Here is a 16,789-nt window from a genome sequence, read left to right as displayed (position 1 = left end):
ATGATTTAAAAATATTTTTTTACGAAAATATAGTACATTTTTATAATATGGCACAATTTTAACATACATAAATATATTTTCTGATGTCATATCTTGAATGTAAAACTCGTTAAAAATTTTACAATATTATCTACATTATAAAAATACAAAACAACGGACTATTCGATTTTGAATAAATTTCCTAATCTAATCTGAATGATATACGTTTATATCAGTCTCCCTTTAGTTTAAAAAAAAACCATTCAAATACAGAAATCGACGTCAAACTGACAGATGTCATTTTGACAGCAACACGGTGGATTACAATAGACGTTTCATTGCCAATGTGACATTGACAGATATATAGCCGTTCAAAAAAATTACCGAAGAGACATAATTTTTTTTGACATTTCATTTACAGATTATAAATATATTGTTATATGTAAAAAATTGACAGATGTCATTTTGACAGCACCACGGTGGATTACAATAGACGCTTCATTGCCAACGTGACATTGACAGACATATAGCCGTTCAAAAAATTGCCGAAGAGACATAATTTTTTTTTGACATTTCATTTACAGATTATAAATATATCGTTATATGTAAAAGTACATTTTATAATGGATATTTAATAAATATTAACGTATCTTTCTAAATTGGATAATACATTTGAAATAAATGAATAGTTTTCAAAGTTTTAGATCTTTATAAAATTACATGATTATCTATATTTATGGTATTCAATATATCTGATTGTTTATTGAATCCAGATTTAGATATATAATTGAGGAGTAAACAGAAAATAAACTATAGCTTACTGTTTATTGCAAAGAACCTTTTACAACTTCTAACAGAAAAAGATTCCTTTCTCTTTTTAATAGTGGAACTTTAGTCAAAATAATTATTTATCCCAAGAGCAACGCTCTATTTCATCGATAGCATCTTACAAGATAGTATATTTATTTAAAAGGTTTTGTATTTCCTGATAACAGTTCAAAGTCTCAATTACCAAGATCTCTGACGTAACTTGAAGAAATGCTCATGTGAAATGACAGCGGGCACATCGCTCGTGCAAACGATGGTCGTTGGTAGACCACGAGTTGGTAGACACAGCGTTGATAGGCCCTCACAAGGTAGACCGACGACATAGGTAAAGATCACGAGAAGTCACTGAATACAGGCAGCGCTGGACCGGTGGTCATCGTTGCGATCTTTGAGGAAGGCATATATCTTGCAGTTGGTATCCATGGATTGAAAAGAGGTCCCAATATCTGTTTTTCTGGTTTACAATGTGAGAAGATTTAGTAATAACAAATCACATAACCACTGTCTACAGTCAAGATATTAAAAGAATAATATTTCTTTTAACCAAATATTGAAACTACATGTTGCTTTATATTTGTTTTTCTGGTTTAGATACGATGTAATCGTGATACCCTCGATACTCCTGGATCACGAAGATTCCATGATCAAATAGATACGAAGTCATCAAAATGACAGGTCATACTCGGTGTTCCGGAATAGTAAAGATTATATAAATCCAGCATGATATGACCAGAATTAGATGCGGGTATTACGAGAATTCGATACTACAGGTTAACCTCTAAATCTTAACAGATTGCAGGGTTCATGAATTTTTATTTTAGGATCCAGGGGTTTCAATGTAAGCATCAAGAGACATATGCTGCTCCGGATCCTGGAGATTTAGAGACCATCATCACGCGGACTTTTCTGTGTGAAAGCGTCGATTGTACCTAATCCTTCGGTACCTCCTTAGGGGGCATTTCCCTGAGCTACGGTCATAAGGCCCGTGGTCGCAGGTAGGAGCGGTGCAGTCTCCATGGGCGACGCACACGCGATCTCTAAGACCGAAGTGTTCCCGGCCTCTGGCAAGAGACTGGCAATCCCGTCGCCGGAGCTGATCGGTCCAGTCGCACACGCAAGAGCAAACGCCATTCGTCATCCGAGCAGTGAAAAGAACAGGACACGTGCATCTGTGGAAATTAATAATTTTAATTTGCTTCATGTCGCCATTATCTGTACAGATAAATAAAATTAGAGATATATACAGAGATAAATAAAATTCCACTGTCCTTTTGCAAATAACAGCTATATATACATACATATGAATATATATATATATATATATATATATATCCTCGAAGATATCTTTGAGGGAGGCCTATACAGAGGAAGTCTATGGACTTCAACCAAAGAAAGCTTGCTTTGAATGCCGTCAAGGCTTAAGGAGCTTTGAAATAACTACGGTAGTATATGAAAGCCTTTACGTAGTTCCAACAAAATACGACAAAGAATACCGTAGAATTTTAAAAAAATATTTTTTCCTCCGCCCGTAAAAGGGATACTTCATGTAGAATTAAGTGAAGTTTAACAGGTTCGGTAGGCAATGTTAGAGACAACACCTAACGAGATATAACTTTCACCAATCATTTGTATATATTAAACATTGATTCAAAATTAATATAAGATAGTATTTAATTCAATATTCCATCAAGCAATAAAGATTTAATACAAATTCACAAAACAAAAACACATATGTCACTTGACGCCGTTCGCCATTTTTATATTTCATAATATTTTACGGCGTGAGACGCGGTTTTGACAACCGCCTACAAATCATACGCAGCGCGTCCTTACATTTTGCGCATGCGAAGACCGATGGATTTACAGATAAAAGAAAGCATTTTGACAACTGTGATTATTTCGCTACAAAAGTAATAAATACATTTATAAAACTTTTATTTTGATTTTGATACCCATATTGTGGTGATTGTGAAAAAATATGTACCTAGTCCGCCATATTGGAATGGCGTCCATCTTGAATTTTAAATTTTGACATAATCATCGTGTTTTACTAGTGTAGCCCTTTCATTTGATACCCATATTGAGGGGGTTAAGGAAAAATATGTGATCCGCCATTTTGTATCGGCAGCCATTTTAGATTTATAATGTTATTGATTTTATTATATTGTATTGTCATCTAAATTAAATGTGTGTACCAAATTTCAGATCAATCTGACAACGGGAAGGTGCTTAAATTTCAATTTCTAATTTTGACCCTAATAAATAAACAAATTAATTCCGTACGGGTCGAACTAAATGAAACCGTTTAAAAATAGGTCAGCAAAAAGATCTGTTTTAGAAGTCTGGTAACTTTTGATACCTGAGTAATTGGGGCGGTGGAGTATGTTCCTCGTCCCTCTCTAGACGGGGTTCCTCAGTGGGCTGGCGCCATTGAGCATCCCTCTCGCGATTTCTGTCCTGGGTTTCGGCGCTAGTGTGCGTTTCGATCTTGGTCCTAGCGGTGCTCTGCAGTGTTTCGCGGGAAACACATGCACATCTCGTGTGATTGAAGAACAGCATTCTCGCCACCGTGTAGTTACCGTCGACTTTGTTTAGCTGAAAAGATGATCGACAGAATGAGAAGAATTCTGGATAAAATATGAGAGAACTGATAACCATACGTAAAGAAATATTTATAATGATTTATAGGTTATATTAGTCCAGCTAGTGGTCCACTCACGTCGCGTCTACCTGTTCGTGGTCGCCACTCGAGGACCTAGTGTCATTAGTCCAGCTAGTGGTCCACTCACGTAGCGTCTACCTGTTCGTGGTCGCCACTCGAGGACTTAGTGTCATCAGTCCAGCTAGTGGTCCACTCACGTCGCGTCTACCTGTTCGTGGTCACCACTCGAGGACTTAGTGTCATCAGTCCAGCTAGTGGTCCACTCACGTAGCGTCTACCTGTTCGTGGTCGCCACTCGAGGACTTAGTGTCATCAGTCCAGCTAGTGGTCCACTCACGTCGCGTCTACCTGTTCGTGGTCACCACTCGAGAATCCAGTGTACTCAGTCCAGCTAGTGGTCCACCCACGTCGCGTCTACTTATTCATGGTCGAGACTCGAGAACCTAGTGTCATCAGTCCAGCTAGTGGTCCACTCACGTAGCGTCTGCCTGTTCGTGGTCGCATCTCGAGAATCTAGTGTCATCAGTCCAGCTAGTGGTCCACTCTCGTAGCGTCTACCTGTTCGTGGTCTCCACTCGAGAACCTAGTGTCATGAGTCCAGCTAGTGGTCCACTCTCGTAGCGTCTACCTGTTCGTGGTCGCATCTCGAGAATCTAGAGTCATCAGTCCAGCTAGTGGTCCACTCACGTCGCGTCAACCTGTTCGTGGTCTCCACTCGAGAACCTAGTGTCATGAGTCCAGCTAGTGGTCCACTCACGTAGCGTCTACCTGTTCGTGGTCGCCACTCGAGGACCTAGTGTCATCAGTCCAGCTAGTGGTCCACTCACGTCGCGTCTACCTGGTCGTGGTCGCCACTCGAGGACCTAGTGTCATCAGTCCAGCTAGTGGTCCACTCACGTAGCGTCTACCTGTTCGTGGTCGCATCTCGAGAATCTAGTGTCATCAGTCCAGCTCGTGGTCCACTCTCGTAGCGTCTACCTGTTCGTGGTCGCATCTCGAGAATCTAGAGTCATCAGTCCAGCTAGTGGTCCACTCACGTCGCGTCAACCTGTTCGTGGTCTCCACTCGAGAACCTAGTGTCATGAGTCCAGCTAGTGGTCCACTCACGTAGCGTCTACCTGTTCGTGGTCGCCACTCGAGGACCTAGTGTCATCAGTCCAGCTAGTGGTCCACTCACGTAGCGTCTACCTGTTCGTGGTCGCATCTCGAGAATCTAGAGTCATCAGTCCAGCTAGTGGTCCACTCACGTCGCGTCTACCTGTTCATGGTCTCTACTCGAGAACCTAGTTTCATCAGTCCAGCTAGTGGTCCACTCACGTCGCGTCTACCTGTTCATGGTCTCTACTCGAGAACCTAGTGTCATCAGTCCAGCTAGTGGTCCACTCACGTCGCGTCTACCTGTTCATGGTCTCTACTCGAGAACCTAGTGTCATCAGTCCAGCTAGTGGTCCACTCACGTCGCGTCTACCTGTTCATGGTCTCTACTCGAGAACCTAGTTTCATCAGTCCAGCTAGTGGTCCACTCACGTCGCGTCTACCTGTTCATGGTCTCTACTCGAGAACCTAGTGTCATCAGTCCAGCTAATGGTTCACACACGTCGCGTCTACCTGTTCGTGGTCGCCACTCGAGAACCATTCGGCCCCAACGGCTATCGGTTGCACGAGTATTATATCCTGCATATTGCCACTTCAGCCGAGTGATTCTTTGAGCTACGACAGTGATCTTGATTCTTCAGGGGATCTCCTCATTTCGGATTCTCGCAGCTAAACTCCGAGCATAGCCCTGTCAATTGATCTCTGGGTGGCCTTGTGTTTATACTAGATTCTATTAAATAGAAATCCCTTCCTAGGCGAAGCATTTGATCTTTCTCGCTTGGTGTTAAGCGACGATCAGGTCTAAGATGCTACATGCTTGCCTAGATGAAACCTATTCACTCTTGTCATTAAAGACTCCTTAGTTATAATTTTCTGGCAACAATGACTCCCTTAGGTTGTTCCACTCCTCACCTGTTCGCACTATAAAAGTATTAACAAAACGCTTAGTACGGGATGGAAGAAAGGAGATGATGGAACAATTCGGTGCAATTCTGCTGCAAAATGTATCTGGAATTCTTCTCATAATGAACAGAAGGTAAATGAAATAAACCTAATATGCTTACATAGAAAGGTATGGCGACATATTTTCCGTCGACCGGCGCACAGACTTCGGCCTCGCTGTAGCAGCATCCGGAATCCGGTGCGCAACGATGTAATTGCACGCAGGGCGGCATGTACCTGAAATTCACGGATTAGAATCAACAAGATGATCAGCGTAAAATAAAAGTACTTATATATATTAAACTTTACAGTAAAAAATGACGGAGGGTCTGATAAAGAAATCATGAAAAAGGCTATATTCGGGATTCCTCTGCGAGTTCCAATCATAAATGAGATGGCTGGATGAATGAAAATAAAGAATATATCTAGAAATATCAGAGATAGACCTTGAAATTTTAAAGTGAACACAGATAAACGCATTCAGTGTATATACCATCGGTGGCCATGCGGCTCCTTGAACAATTATTTTTGGCTCCGATCGATTGTCGAATTACACCAATACCTTACTTTGTGTCGTGGTTACGTTCCAAAAAAACACGACGCAATTTGAAATGCCGCAAAGTGAATTAAGATTTTCTATAGCAAACCATGTAAAGATCGAAGATAGGTTCCAGGATTACAAATAAACTACTTTTAAAAATAAAATTGAACAAAGTAAACATTAAAAAAAAAATCAAAAATAATATAACTCTGTCAATAAATAAATTGGAATAATATTTACCTTTTTTGCTACCAGAAACAACACGTAAAAATTTATATAAATTTATTATTCTCTTTTTAAAAAAAGCACAACACACTACGTAATTAAAACTGAATTCCAAAATTAGCAAAACAAAGTGAAAATAAAGGTGAAAATAAAATTGCGTTGATTTTTAGTTAGAAAGGGAATCCCCGAGTTTTGATGGCATGGCGCAATTAGAAATAAGTGTTGCCAACTTTTAGAAAAAAAAAAAGAAAATTTAAATAAAAATTAAAGGCTCGAACTCAAAACAACGCAACCTCGAAAATCTAACGACGCACATTGAACATTAGTACTAATTAATCAGCGAGGCAACTTCGAAAAAAACGCAAAGCGAAACGGCGCAAAGCGAGGTATTGGTGTATTTCAATATTTAAATTTATATAATCTATGCCAGCTGCTGGGAAATCGAAAAAAATTACTGGTGTGAATAATTATTATTATTATTCCACCATAAAATTAGCGAAATCCAAACACCGATCATAATTAATTATCCGGCATCTTGAGTATTATTATTGCTGTCATATACGTGTGCATTTATCTAACTTCAATGCACATATTGTACTTTTGTTTAAATAATATCAATAATTATGATTTTTGTAATAAAACATTCTTTTGTGTGTTTTAAATTTCAAATTTCGAAAAATGGCTTGCACTATCGAAGAACTTGACCACCCCCTGGTATCCATCCACCAACAAAGGTAGACAGACCCTGATTTTTGGGGACCTTTCGTTCCACCTGCCACGTATGAGACAGATATTACATTTTAAGTAAACGATTTTTTCAGGTTTTATTTTTATTTACGTACTTCTTTTACAACATCTTTTATGCCTTTCTTTTATCTTCCACATGTTCTATCTTTCCCATTTGCAAATCTTCTTCCATATATCTCCTTTCTTCTCTTATCTACATTCGCTGATCACAATTTACGTATCTCATATAATGTTTATGACGCATTTTTATGAAATAAATTTCAGTTCTAGTTTTATAATTAGAGTTAAAAACCATTATTTTTTCATTTTTATAATTTTAATAACAATTTTGTTTCCCTGTTAAGGTTTTTAACAGTATATTTTTAAAAAATATGTCCCCCCTTCCGTCTTTTGGGGCAAGCACAATCTCTTTCTTTTGTCGCTTTCTTTCTCTTGTTTCTAAATCAAAGATAATTGCAGTATCACAATATATTTGACTCGTATATAACTTTTATCTACATCCTTGTTAAGGGTGTCGGTAGACAAAATGCCGGTCGCTTTTAACCTGACCTAGAAATGAAAGCTTGAACAACAAGGTGATGAAAGGTAGATTGATAAGTATCATAGACTCACACAGTGTCAGCAGCTGGTGCAAGCTGTCGTACAGGCAGCCAACGAGGTTGGGGCGTAAGACACTTTGCAGAGTGGACCATGTCCTTCATATTGGTTAAGGCACCTCGTCGAAGAGCCTTTCTCTCTGCAGCCGTGAGGTTCGCTGAGGAAATATATATAACACATAGTAAACATTTAACGGAATCAGGCGTTACTTCGCGGAAGTCCATCCTAAGTAAGAAAAGGACCAATATTTAGCCACTTCCGCACATGCAGTGGTAGTCGTGCAATGAAATGCACCGCCCGCCAGCCCGCTGATAAATGCGCATGCGGTAAACAATGCGAATCACACAACCGCCACCACCAAATCACTCAACACGTGTTTCACCCCTCCACGGGGCATCTTCAGGAGCTATGTTACACCGATTAGTGCCAAACACAGAGTCTATGTGTGCATGTGCGGAAGTGGCTAAATATTGGTCCTTTTCTTACACAGTAAACATCCAACAACTAAGCTATCTTCCTTATAAATAATATTATTACAAAACTATACTAAATTCTAATAAAAGATTCACATTTTTAGCGGTCAACTTCGTCGCATATATCTTTGCATATTTTAGTTCTTTCGCCATTTTATAAAATCGATTTAAAATAATGTATATTTATTATTAAACAAATCAATTCAATAACAATTTCTTCGTAAAGACGAAGGGAAAGATGTTGATAATCGATTTCGAATGCATCCTTATGTGATACATGCACTAGAAACTCGATTGGATTTACCTTCCTAAAGCTTTAATTTATTAAATCGCTTTTTTTAAATTAAATCGATAACTCACAATCGTCAAGAATCCTCGGTCTTTCATTGGTGGCAGCAACTGGATCTACAGCAGAGATGACAACCTCCTTGTACCCAGAATCGATTCTAGTTATTGCGGAGGGTACCACAGCGCCAGGCTTGGAGGTGGACGTGTCAGGGTCGTCCATAAGGTCCCAACCCTCGCTGCCATCCATGGCGTAGTCACCTTCGCCTATGTCTTGTAGAAATGTGTCCTGGTAAACAAAATATATATTTTTTTAAATCAAATTCAAGATCCAAACAATTTGTTGTTTGCCACCTGTTTGGATGAAATGCCTCAGGTTTTAGAAAGACACGCGAAATAAACTTAACGGGACGAAGTATTTTTTAAAGTAATGGAAAAGTACACAATTTAGTAAACATTGAAATAGTCTGTAGTGTGGTATATACTATGAAGCTATTTATAGTGGAGTAACCCTGAAGTAGGGCCCCCACTATGACGTCCGACAAGATAGTTAGGGGGAAAGTCCCTTGATGCGGGCAGAGCTGGACCGGTCATTATGGTAATTTTTAGGAGAGGCTGGAAATATCGCCTCCTGGATGGGCAAGGAAAAGAGTCGCCCTCCGTTTCTTAAGTACAGTTGTGAAGTAATTAAAAAGGGCAATAACATAAAAATTGCATCGTATTTGTATTTTAGAAGGTAAATATTATATAAAAGAATTATAAAGTAATAAAAAATGAAAATGCATATAAATAGAACAGATAAATAAAAAGAAGTTTAATGGAATCAGGCGTTACCTCATTCATCTTAAGTAAGAAAAGGACCAATATTTAGCCACTTCCGCACATGCATTGGTAGTCGTGTAACAAAGTTTCAGAGGACTCTGTGTTTGGCACTCATCGGTGTAACATAACTCCTGAAGATGCCCCGTGGAGGGGTGAAACACGTATTGAGTGATTTAACGGTGGCAGTTGTATAATTCGCATTGTTTGCCGCATACGCATTTATCAGCGGGCTGGCGGGCGGTGCACTTTGTTGCACGACTACCACTGTATATGCGGAAGTGGCTTAATATTGGTCCTTTTCTTAAATAAAAAGAAGGAAAAAAATAGAATTTACTGTAGTATTTTAGTAGAAGAAGATAAGGAAGGAAGGTTGTGTATAATGAGACAAGTAAGAGTGTGAGATATTATGATGAAAAATAAATGATGAATGAAAGAAATTGTGAAGAATGTAAGAAGGGAAATGAAAATCGGAACGTGAGAAAATTATTTATTACAATGAAAAGGCTCTGACTCTCTCTAGATAGGGTTGAAGAAGTTACTATTAAAGTCTTTGGGGGGGAAGGACTATATCTTGCAGTAGGCGTCCATCAGTTAAAAAATAAGAAGAAGGACCCTTAACATTTTTAATATGCAATGGAAAATGTCTAAACATTATCCTAGTTTCCATTCCAAATGCGTTTCACCATAGAAAGATTTTCCAATTCAATGTAGTCGAGTCTTATGAACAAATAAATTGTTTTTGCTTTCTCAACCTTATTGTATACCTTTACCTTTCTATAAACAGAACTAACTCGAGCTATAAACTATACGAACCTTAACTATTCATAATTCATAAAACATAAAATTCATAAACAGGATGATTGTTTAAAGCTTATTTGTCAACAGAAATCTTTCAAACTTTTACACATATTTCCAAACACCCTGTATAAAGATGCACACTCGTTAAATATATTACATTAATTAATTATTTCTATAGGAATGCTACAGGACAATCACTTCTGGCAGTATAAAGCCTGCAGGGACAGGTAGTAAACAATAATTAATTTTAATAATGTTTCTTCTTACAATATTATCACAAAATTATTTATTATTTCTGAAACAATTAGTTATAAGACATAAATTGACTGCAAATAGGTTATTCAACCCATTTAAATTTATTTCCACCAATAATCAATAATTCTGTATACAATAAAGTTTATTATTAAATATTATAATATGTAAATTATTAAAAAAAGAGATTTTAGATAAAATTTATATAACGAGGTTATATATAAGAGAAAGGAGATACGATAAACAAAATGGCGTCGTTATTAAACGGTTTTATTTAGTTCGACCCGTACGGAATTTGTTTATTTGGGTGAAAATTAGAAATTGAAATTTAAGCACCTTCCCGCTGTCAGATTGATCTGAAATTTGGTACACACATTTAATTTAGATGACAATACAATATAATAAAATCAATATCATTATAAATCTAAGATGGCCGCCGATACAAAATGGCGAACTACATACTTTTCCTTAACCACCTCAATATGGGTATCAAATGAAAGGGCTACACTAGTAAAACACGATGATTATGTCAAAATTTAAAATTCAAGATGGACGCCGTTCCAATATGGCGGACTAGGTACATATTTTTCCACAACCACCACAATACGGGTATCAAAAAACCGTTTAACTTAAGTCTTTTAAATGTATTTATTTATATTAAAATGTATTACCAATACGGCCCAGCCAAAACAATTCAATTCGGTGGCCAGTCAGCAAACAAGAATGCGCTCCGCGCCCAGAATAGATCGTATTCAAAGATTGTGCCTGGCTCTTTTCAAACTTGATTACCCATTTTTATTACGCATTCGATTATGGAAGCAGTTTAAGATGTTCCACTCCATCTCTTTGATCTCTTATCTCTAATTGTTTCTAGTGTATATATAGTTTTCTTTAATTATATTCAATGAAAGGAAATCTTTTTGTTTATGTAATTATTTCTTTTGTATAACTAAATGGCACAAAATAACATTTTTTAATTAAATAGATGATTTTAAACTAACAATTAAAGAGATGGCAGAAAAAACCTTCCTCAACTCCTGCAGAACAATATCCAAAACAGTAATAAATAGTAACAAATGATAAGATAAACAGTGCAATACTAAAATATATATTAGAACTAATTATAATAGAAATAAATGAAATATGTAAATACTAATATTGAAAATAAAAGAAATAAGAGCACTGTGATATATATAAATTGTAATAAATATACTAAACTGCAGTAATTGAGGATGAACGAAAGATATAAGAGCGAAAGAGAAAAATTGACTAAATTATTGAATGATAGAGATTGTGAAAAATGGAAGAAGAGTATAGAAAGTAATAAAAAGAAAGTGAAAAATTTAATGAAGTAAATCCCTGTTTACATGATGGGATGGAACGAAAAAAAAGACAATTATAAAAGATTGAAAAGTGTATGAAATGTAGGAAAGGGATTCTATCAAAGACAAGTGAAAAGATTGTTCATGTCCTATCCTAGTGATTTATTTCGTAAAAAAACCAGGGATTTAGTTGTAGCGCCCGTGTGCAATGAAACCCTGGCGCCCCCTACGCCTGACCCCCCTCCCCCCTCCGCGGCTATAACTATTAACTTTGCCGTCGTAACAAGAAAGTTTTTTCATATTCCAACAAGCTATTTCATAAGTAGGTATAGCTTACAGTATGGTATTAGTTACGGCCTTTCTTCTTATGACGGCAGAATAACACTCATTGTTTTTATGCCTGTAGCACATCTCTGTTGCGAAACTAAGCGGCGAATTACGATAGTTCATGTTTGGCCTTGTGTTTTAAGTTTTATGGACAGCGAAATAGATGTGAATTATATCAGATTTCTGTTTCGCTGCCCATAGAACTTGTCTCATGAGCGCCGCGGCTCCCGTGTGCATTGCACACCCTGCACTATAGGTTAAGACGCCCCTGAAAAAAACAGTTTGGCAACTAAACAGTTCTTTACTTTTTACTTCATATTTATAACAATGTTATATCAATATGAATGACTTAATAAATTTCGGAGATGTATTGATTTATTTGATTTCAGAGAAGGCTTTTATCAAATCAGGACGCGTTTGGAATCCTTAGCATTAAATCAGAGGTTACATTTAAAACGGAGTTGTTGTACACCGGTGATATATTTATTTGGGTACACCATACGCATAGATTAAAATTAGCATTAGTTACTGAATAAATAATGGTTAACGGTGTAACATAACTCCTGAAAATGCCCCGTGGAGGGGTGAAACACGTGTTGAGTAATTTGACGGTGGCGGTTGTGTGATTCGCATTGTTTGCCGCATACGCATTTATCAGCGGGCTGGCGGGCGGTGCATTTTGCTGCACGACTACCACTGTATATGTGGAAGTGGCTAAATATTGTTCCTTTTCTTACTTAGGATGGACTTCCGGGATGTAACGCGTAATTACATTAAATAAATAATGGTTCTGTTATGTGTTCCTTTATAGGTGACACAGCATTTAAAATTTACTTTATACATTTTAGAAAGATCAAATCACATCAAGTGAAAATATATAAGTGATAGGAAATATCACGCTCACAACTTTAGACAACCAAAGGAGATCTTAATTTGAAAATTTTTCCTCCAAGACACAATCTTTTTTATAGCAGTGTGTTTAAAAATATTTAATTAGAATTATTCTATGTATATAAAGTATATAAGTAGTGTTAAGACACATAGGAAGTGTGAGACAGAGATAATGCTCTACGAAGCCGAAATTAGCCGATTGTCTCTTTCCAAGGATCGATGTGCAATATTTATAGCCGGGTACTGTAACATATAAAACAACGTACATTGTATTGGAATTACCCAGAAACGTCAGAAACACGTTTAAGTAACACGATCGTGGGATAAAAAACTCCAAGATGAAAAACATTCAACCGGCGTGTGTAGTCATAACAAAATACAGACATGTGGGATGCCCTTCAGATATACCACACTTCCGTTCTTCCTAGAAGGACTAATTATATGTTTATATTACCTAAAATAATTCATAAAAGGAAACCGATGCACAAATAAAAAAAAAAACATTTTTTATATCAGACTTGTTGGTTTTCGGAATTCGTAGTTTTATTTAATCTGTAAGACGCCATTATGGATGTCAAATTAGCCAAAAGTAATTAATTTTATTTAATTATCACTATAAATGATCCAAAAAATGTTTATTTATTTGAACTGAAATTAATTATAAGTATATACAATCATTTAATCATATATATACATGAAAGTTTTTCTGTAGCAAAATTGGTATGACAAATTTCGACAGATGGCGCTGTTGTCATTGCAATAAATGTCATATATCGCCGTGACAGTTCATGCTAATTTAAATTGAAAACAATATATATTTAAATTGTGAAATTCATGTGTAGCTCACATAATTAAAATAAAAATAAAAAAAAAACAACTAAATAATCTTAATTTTCCTTTTGGTAAATTCCACGCGTAGTCGCGGGATATAGCTAGTGCTCTATAAATATAAAAGATAGATCTTTTATCATCATCATTATCATTATTACAGCTGTAAGATGTCCACAGCTGGACATAAACATTTCCCAGAGAATTATACGATCAGTTATAAGCGACCTGCATCTACCATCTCCGATGGCCCTTCACGAGGTTTTTTAAACATTGCATGCGTTCTGGTAATGGCATCGTAAAACATCTGTGAAAAGTGGGAATAACTATTTCAGCCGTGGGACGTTCGCTGCTGGGCATAAGTATCTATATATTTCAAAAAGAACCGGTTGAAAGCTACCTGTATCTGGTGTCTTCCGATGACAAGGTTTTTTGTTCCGGCAATGGCACCGTAAAATATTTGTGTAAAGTGGGCATCACTATTTCTGCCGTGGAACGTCCACGGCTGGGCAAAGGTTTCTGTATTTTTCCAACAAAAACTACCGCGAAGGCTTCGCTACCTTAAAAGCTAGGCTCTCTATTTGTTAGTAGATGGCGCTAGCAGTTGGTGTTGGTCAATTTTAACATATTCAAAACTCTAAGGCTATATACGAGAGCTCGGCTCAGGGTCGACATACTATAGGACTCCTTTCGAAACTCACCGACATAAACAAACTGCGAAAACTCATCAAAACATCTTTCCATCTCACACAACTACTAAGCGGGCACGGGTACTGCAAGCAGTACCTGCACCGTTTTAAAATAATCGATAATGAGACTTGCCCATGTGACGACTCCACAGTACAGACTTTTGATCACTTACTCAGACACTGCTCCCGATTCGCATCCAAAAGACGTAACCACGTGACCTTATGTGAAAACCTTAATATACCTCCGTTCAGCTTACCGGACCTTCTCAAGAAAAAATCTCTAGCAGAATCTTTTGATAAGTTGGCCCGGCACATTGTCCTAAATCTCAAGGCATTTAACGGTCTGTAGCGCTTGGGCAGCGACTTGAAATAAAATAATGTAGCAAATAATATGTAATTGAATATTCCAAATTGTATTGTTAACATGTATACATTTTAGCTGTATTTACCCATAAGAGAAAATTGTGTAAGAAAAATTATAAAACGCTGTCGTGCCTCGCAGCTGGGAGAAGAGAGATCCGTATCAAATAGCGGCAATCCTCTCCCAACTGTCTGCGTTTAGTAAAAGCGAAAAAGAATATTGTAAAAATTTTAGCGATATAAATTAGATTTAATAAAAAAAAAGTCAATAAACCAAACATAGACGCAAACAAATCGTTCAGACTCCTATATACTATTAGTTGCGAATGTCTAATTTTGCACCAAATGATTGTCGTCTGAAATGGCAATGCAAATCGCTTGTGCAAATGCTATTAGGGCCGAATCTAGACTTGGATGATCAGGTCGCAGGCTTATATTACAACCACTTGATAGTTTTAGTGATGGGCGAAGTGGCGTAAGAAACTTCAGAGGAAACGGCCAACCTGGACTACGAAGTCATTTGGATTTCGAACGAATGTGAAATGTTTTATATGATGTCTGTCTAAGTTTTCCCGTCGTTAAGACCCAAGCATATATTTCGTGTCAATGTTTGTTGATGGCTGCACCTAATATGAACTGATTTTTATTTACAGCAAGAAGCATAAAGGTGGAATGTAAATATGCTTGCAAACAACAATTCTAGTAAATACAGCTCTCCCCGCAGTTAGGTTAGAAATTACATGTAATTATTTATTTTAGAAATGTTCTGAAATAACTATTCCACTCGAACGATTCCATGAATCGACTGTTACCTACATTTTACTATTATTACACAGGGATATTTCCTTATTCGACTAGTTAGTTGTATATATACTGTGGTAGAGTTCTACCACAGTATATATACGCAGTAAAACCACTTCCATTGAAAAATTTACATATCATATGGACTCATATGACGACCTTTTCTTAGTTATTAATCTAAAATTAAAAGTTAAATATTAAAAAAAATCTAAGATTAATCATAGGTTAGGATGTTATCGCTTTTTGGTTGTATAAAGTATGTATATTGTAGAATTGATAAAAAAATTCCCGTTTGTGTTTGTAATGGTTCTTAGATTTTTTTTTAATTTGTGGTACCTGCTGTTATGGGCATCGTACTTCTCCTATCTTGGCTATACAGACACTATTTTTACTAAAAAAAATTTACATCATATTATTAGCTTTGTATCTTTTTTTTCCAAAATCATTTATTCATTCAACTATTATTCTTCACATGCCGTTTATTTCTTTTCTAATCCTTTCTTTTATCACTTCATTTTCATCGCCGTCCAACTAGAATACTACAGCATTAAGTTTTGTTTTGCTTTATTTTTATTTATTCTTACATTTACATTCTTTTATAATTTAATGTTAACTTTCATATTTTCTCTTCATTTGCCACAGATTTATGTATTTATTTTGAAAAGTCTTATACACTTTTCTTTAAATGGTCTCTCCACTTTTCTTAGACCAGTCCGCGTTTGATACCCTTATAAGATAGCATAGGTTAGGTTTGATGCTGGGCGGCTCGTCGGCAAGACATATCCCGCTCGGAGACGACGCCGTCAGCTCAGGGATGCGCCTTGCTACTGCTCTCCGGAAAGTGGTGTTCCCCTACCACAAATAGGGCCTAAGGAGTCGCCCTGGAGTCCCAATAGCGTCAGCGACTCTGAGGCGGACGATGGGTCGACGTGGTCTCCATGTGGAACCATCGTGATAACACCACGAGGGTTTCAGAGGTAGCGTGAACCACGCATTCTCCGGGACGGGCTATCTAAAATAGCACAGCGCGAGGGAGGATCGCGAGGGAGTTTTAATAGGTAGGAATCCCACGTAATTCATCGTCCATTCAATAGAAACCCAGGCAGCAACGCGAAGTGGTCTCGTTTTGTTCTGGTACAACGAGGATGCTGGGACAGGCACGGCTTCCTCCTGGAATGTGTCTTCAAAAAGAACTGAAATTCGGCGGCCTCTTTTAGGGTATTGAAGACGACCACCAAGTGGGTTTTATTAGGAAGGAATCCCACATTAACCTTGCCTTTCACTCAGACGGCAGGGTTTCTTGTGTCCATCTAGACTATTGATAC

General features: G+C 37.2%; 1 protein-coding gene across 1 annotated transcript in view; it reads right to left on the bottom strand.

The window, feature by feature from the left end:
• Positions 1-1,579: 1,579 nt before the first annotated feature.
• The window catches only part of Pvf3 (PDGF- and VEGF-related factor 3), a 55,110-nt gene continuing 39,900 nt past the window's right edge, over positions 1,580-16,789 (bottom strand). Inside the window, exons 2-6 of the mRNA XM_068776649.1 lie at positions 8,450-8,663; positions 7,632-7,773; positions 5,629-5,743; positions 3,167-3,402; positions 1,580-1,976 (exon numbers count right to left, since the gene is read on the bottom strand). Of these exons, the coding sequence (XP_068632750.1) occupies positions 1,700-1,976; positions 3,167-3,402; positions 5,629-5,743; positions 7,632-7,773; positions 8,450-8,663 (984 nt within the window). The 3' untranslated portion in view covers positions 1,580-1,699. The remainder of the gene's footprint in view (positions 1,977-3,166; positions 3,403-5,628; positions 5,744-7,631; positions 7,774-8,449; positions 8,664-16,789) is intronic.

This window comes from Battus philenor, unplaced genomic scaffold (genome assembly GCF_028537555.1).
Source record: "Battus philenor isolate CCGP_79_NKW_IND1 unplaced genomic scaffold, ilBatPhil1.0.hap1 SCAF_12, whole genome shotgun sequence".
In the NCBI taxonomy this organism is placed as follows: domain Eukaryota; kingdom Metazoa; phylum Arthropoda; class Insecta; order Lepidoptera; family Papilionidae; genus Battus; species Battus philenor.
This window is presented reverse-complemented; position numbering and strand designations above follow the sequence as displayed.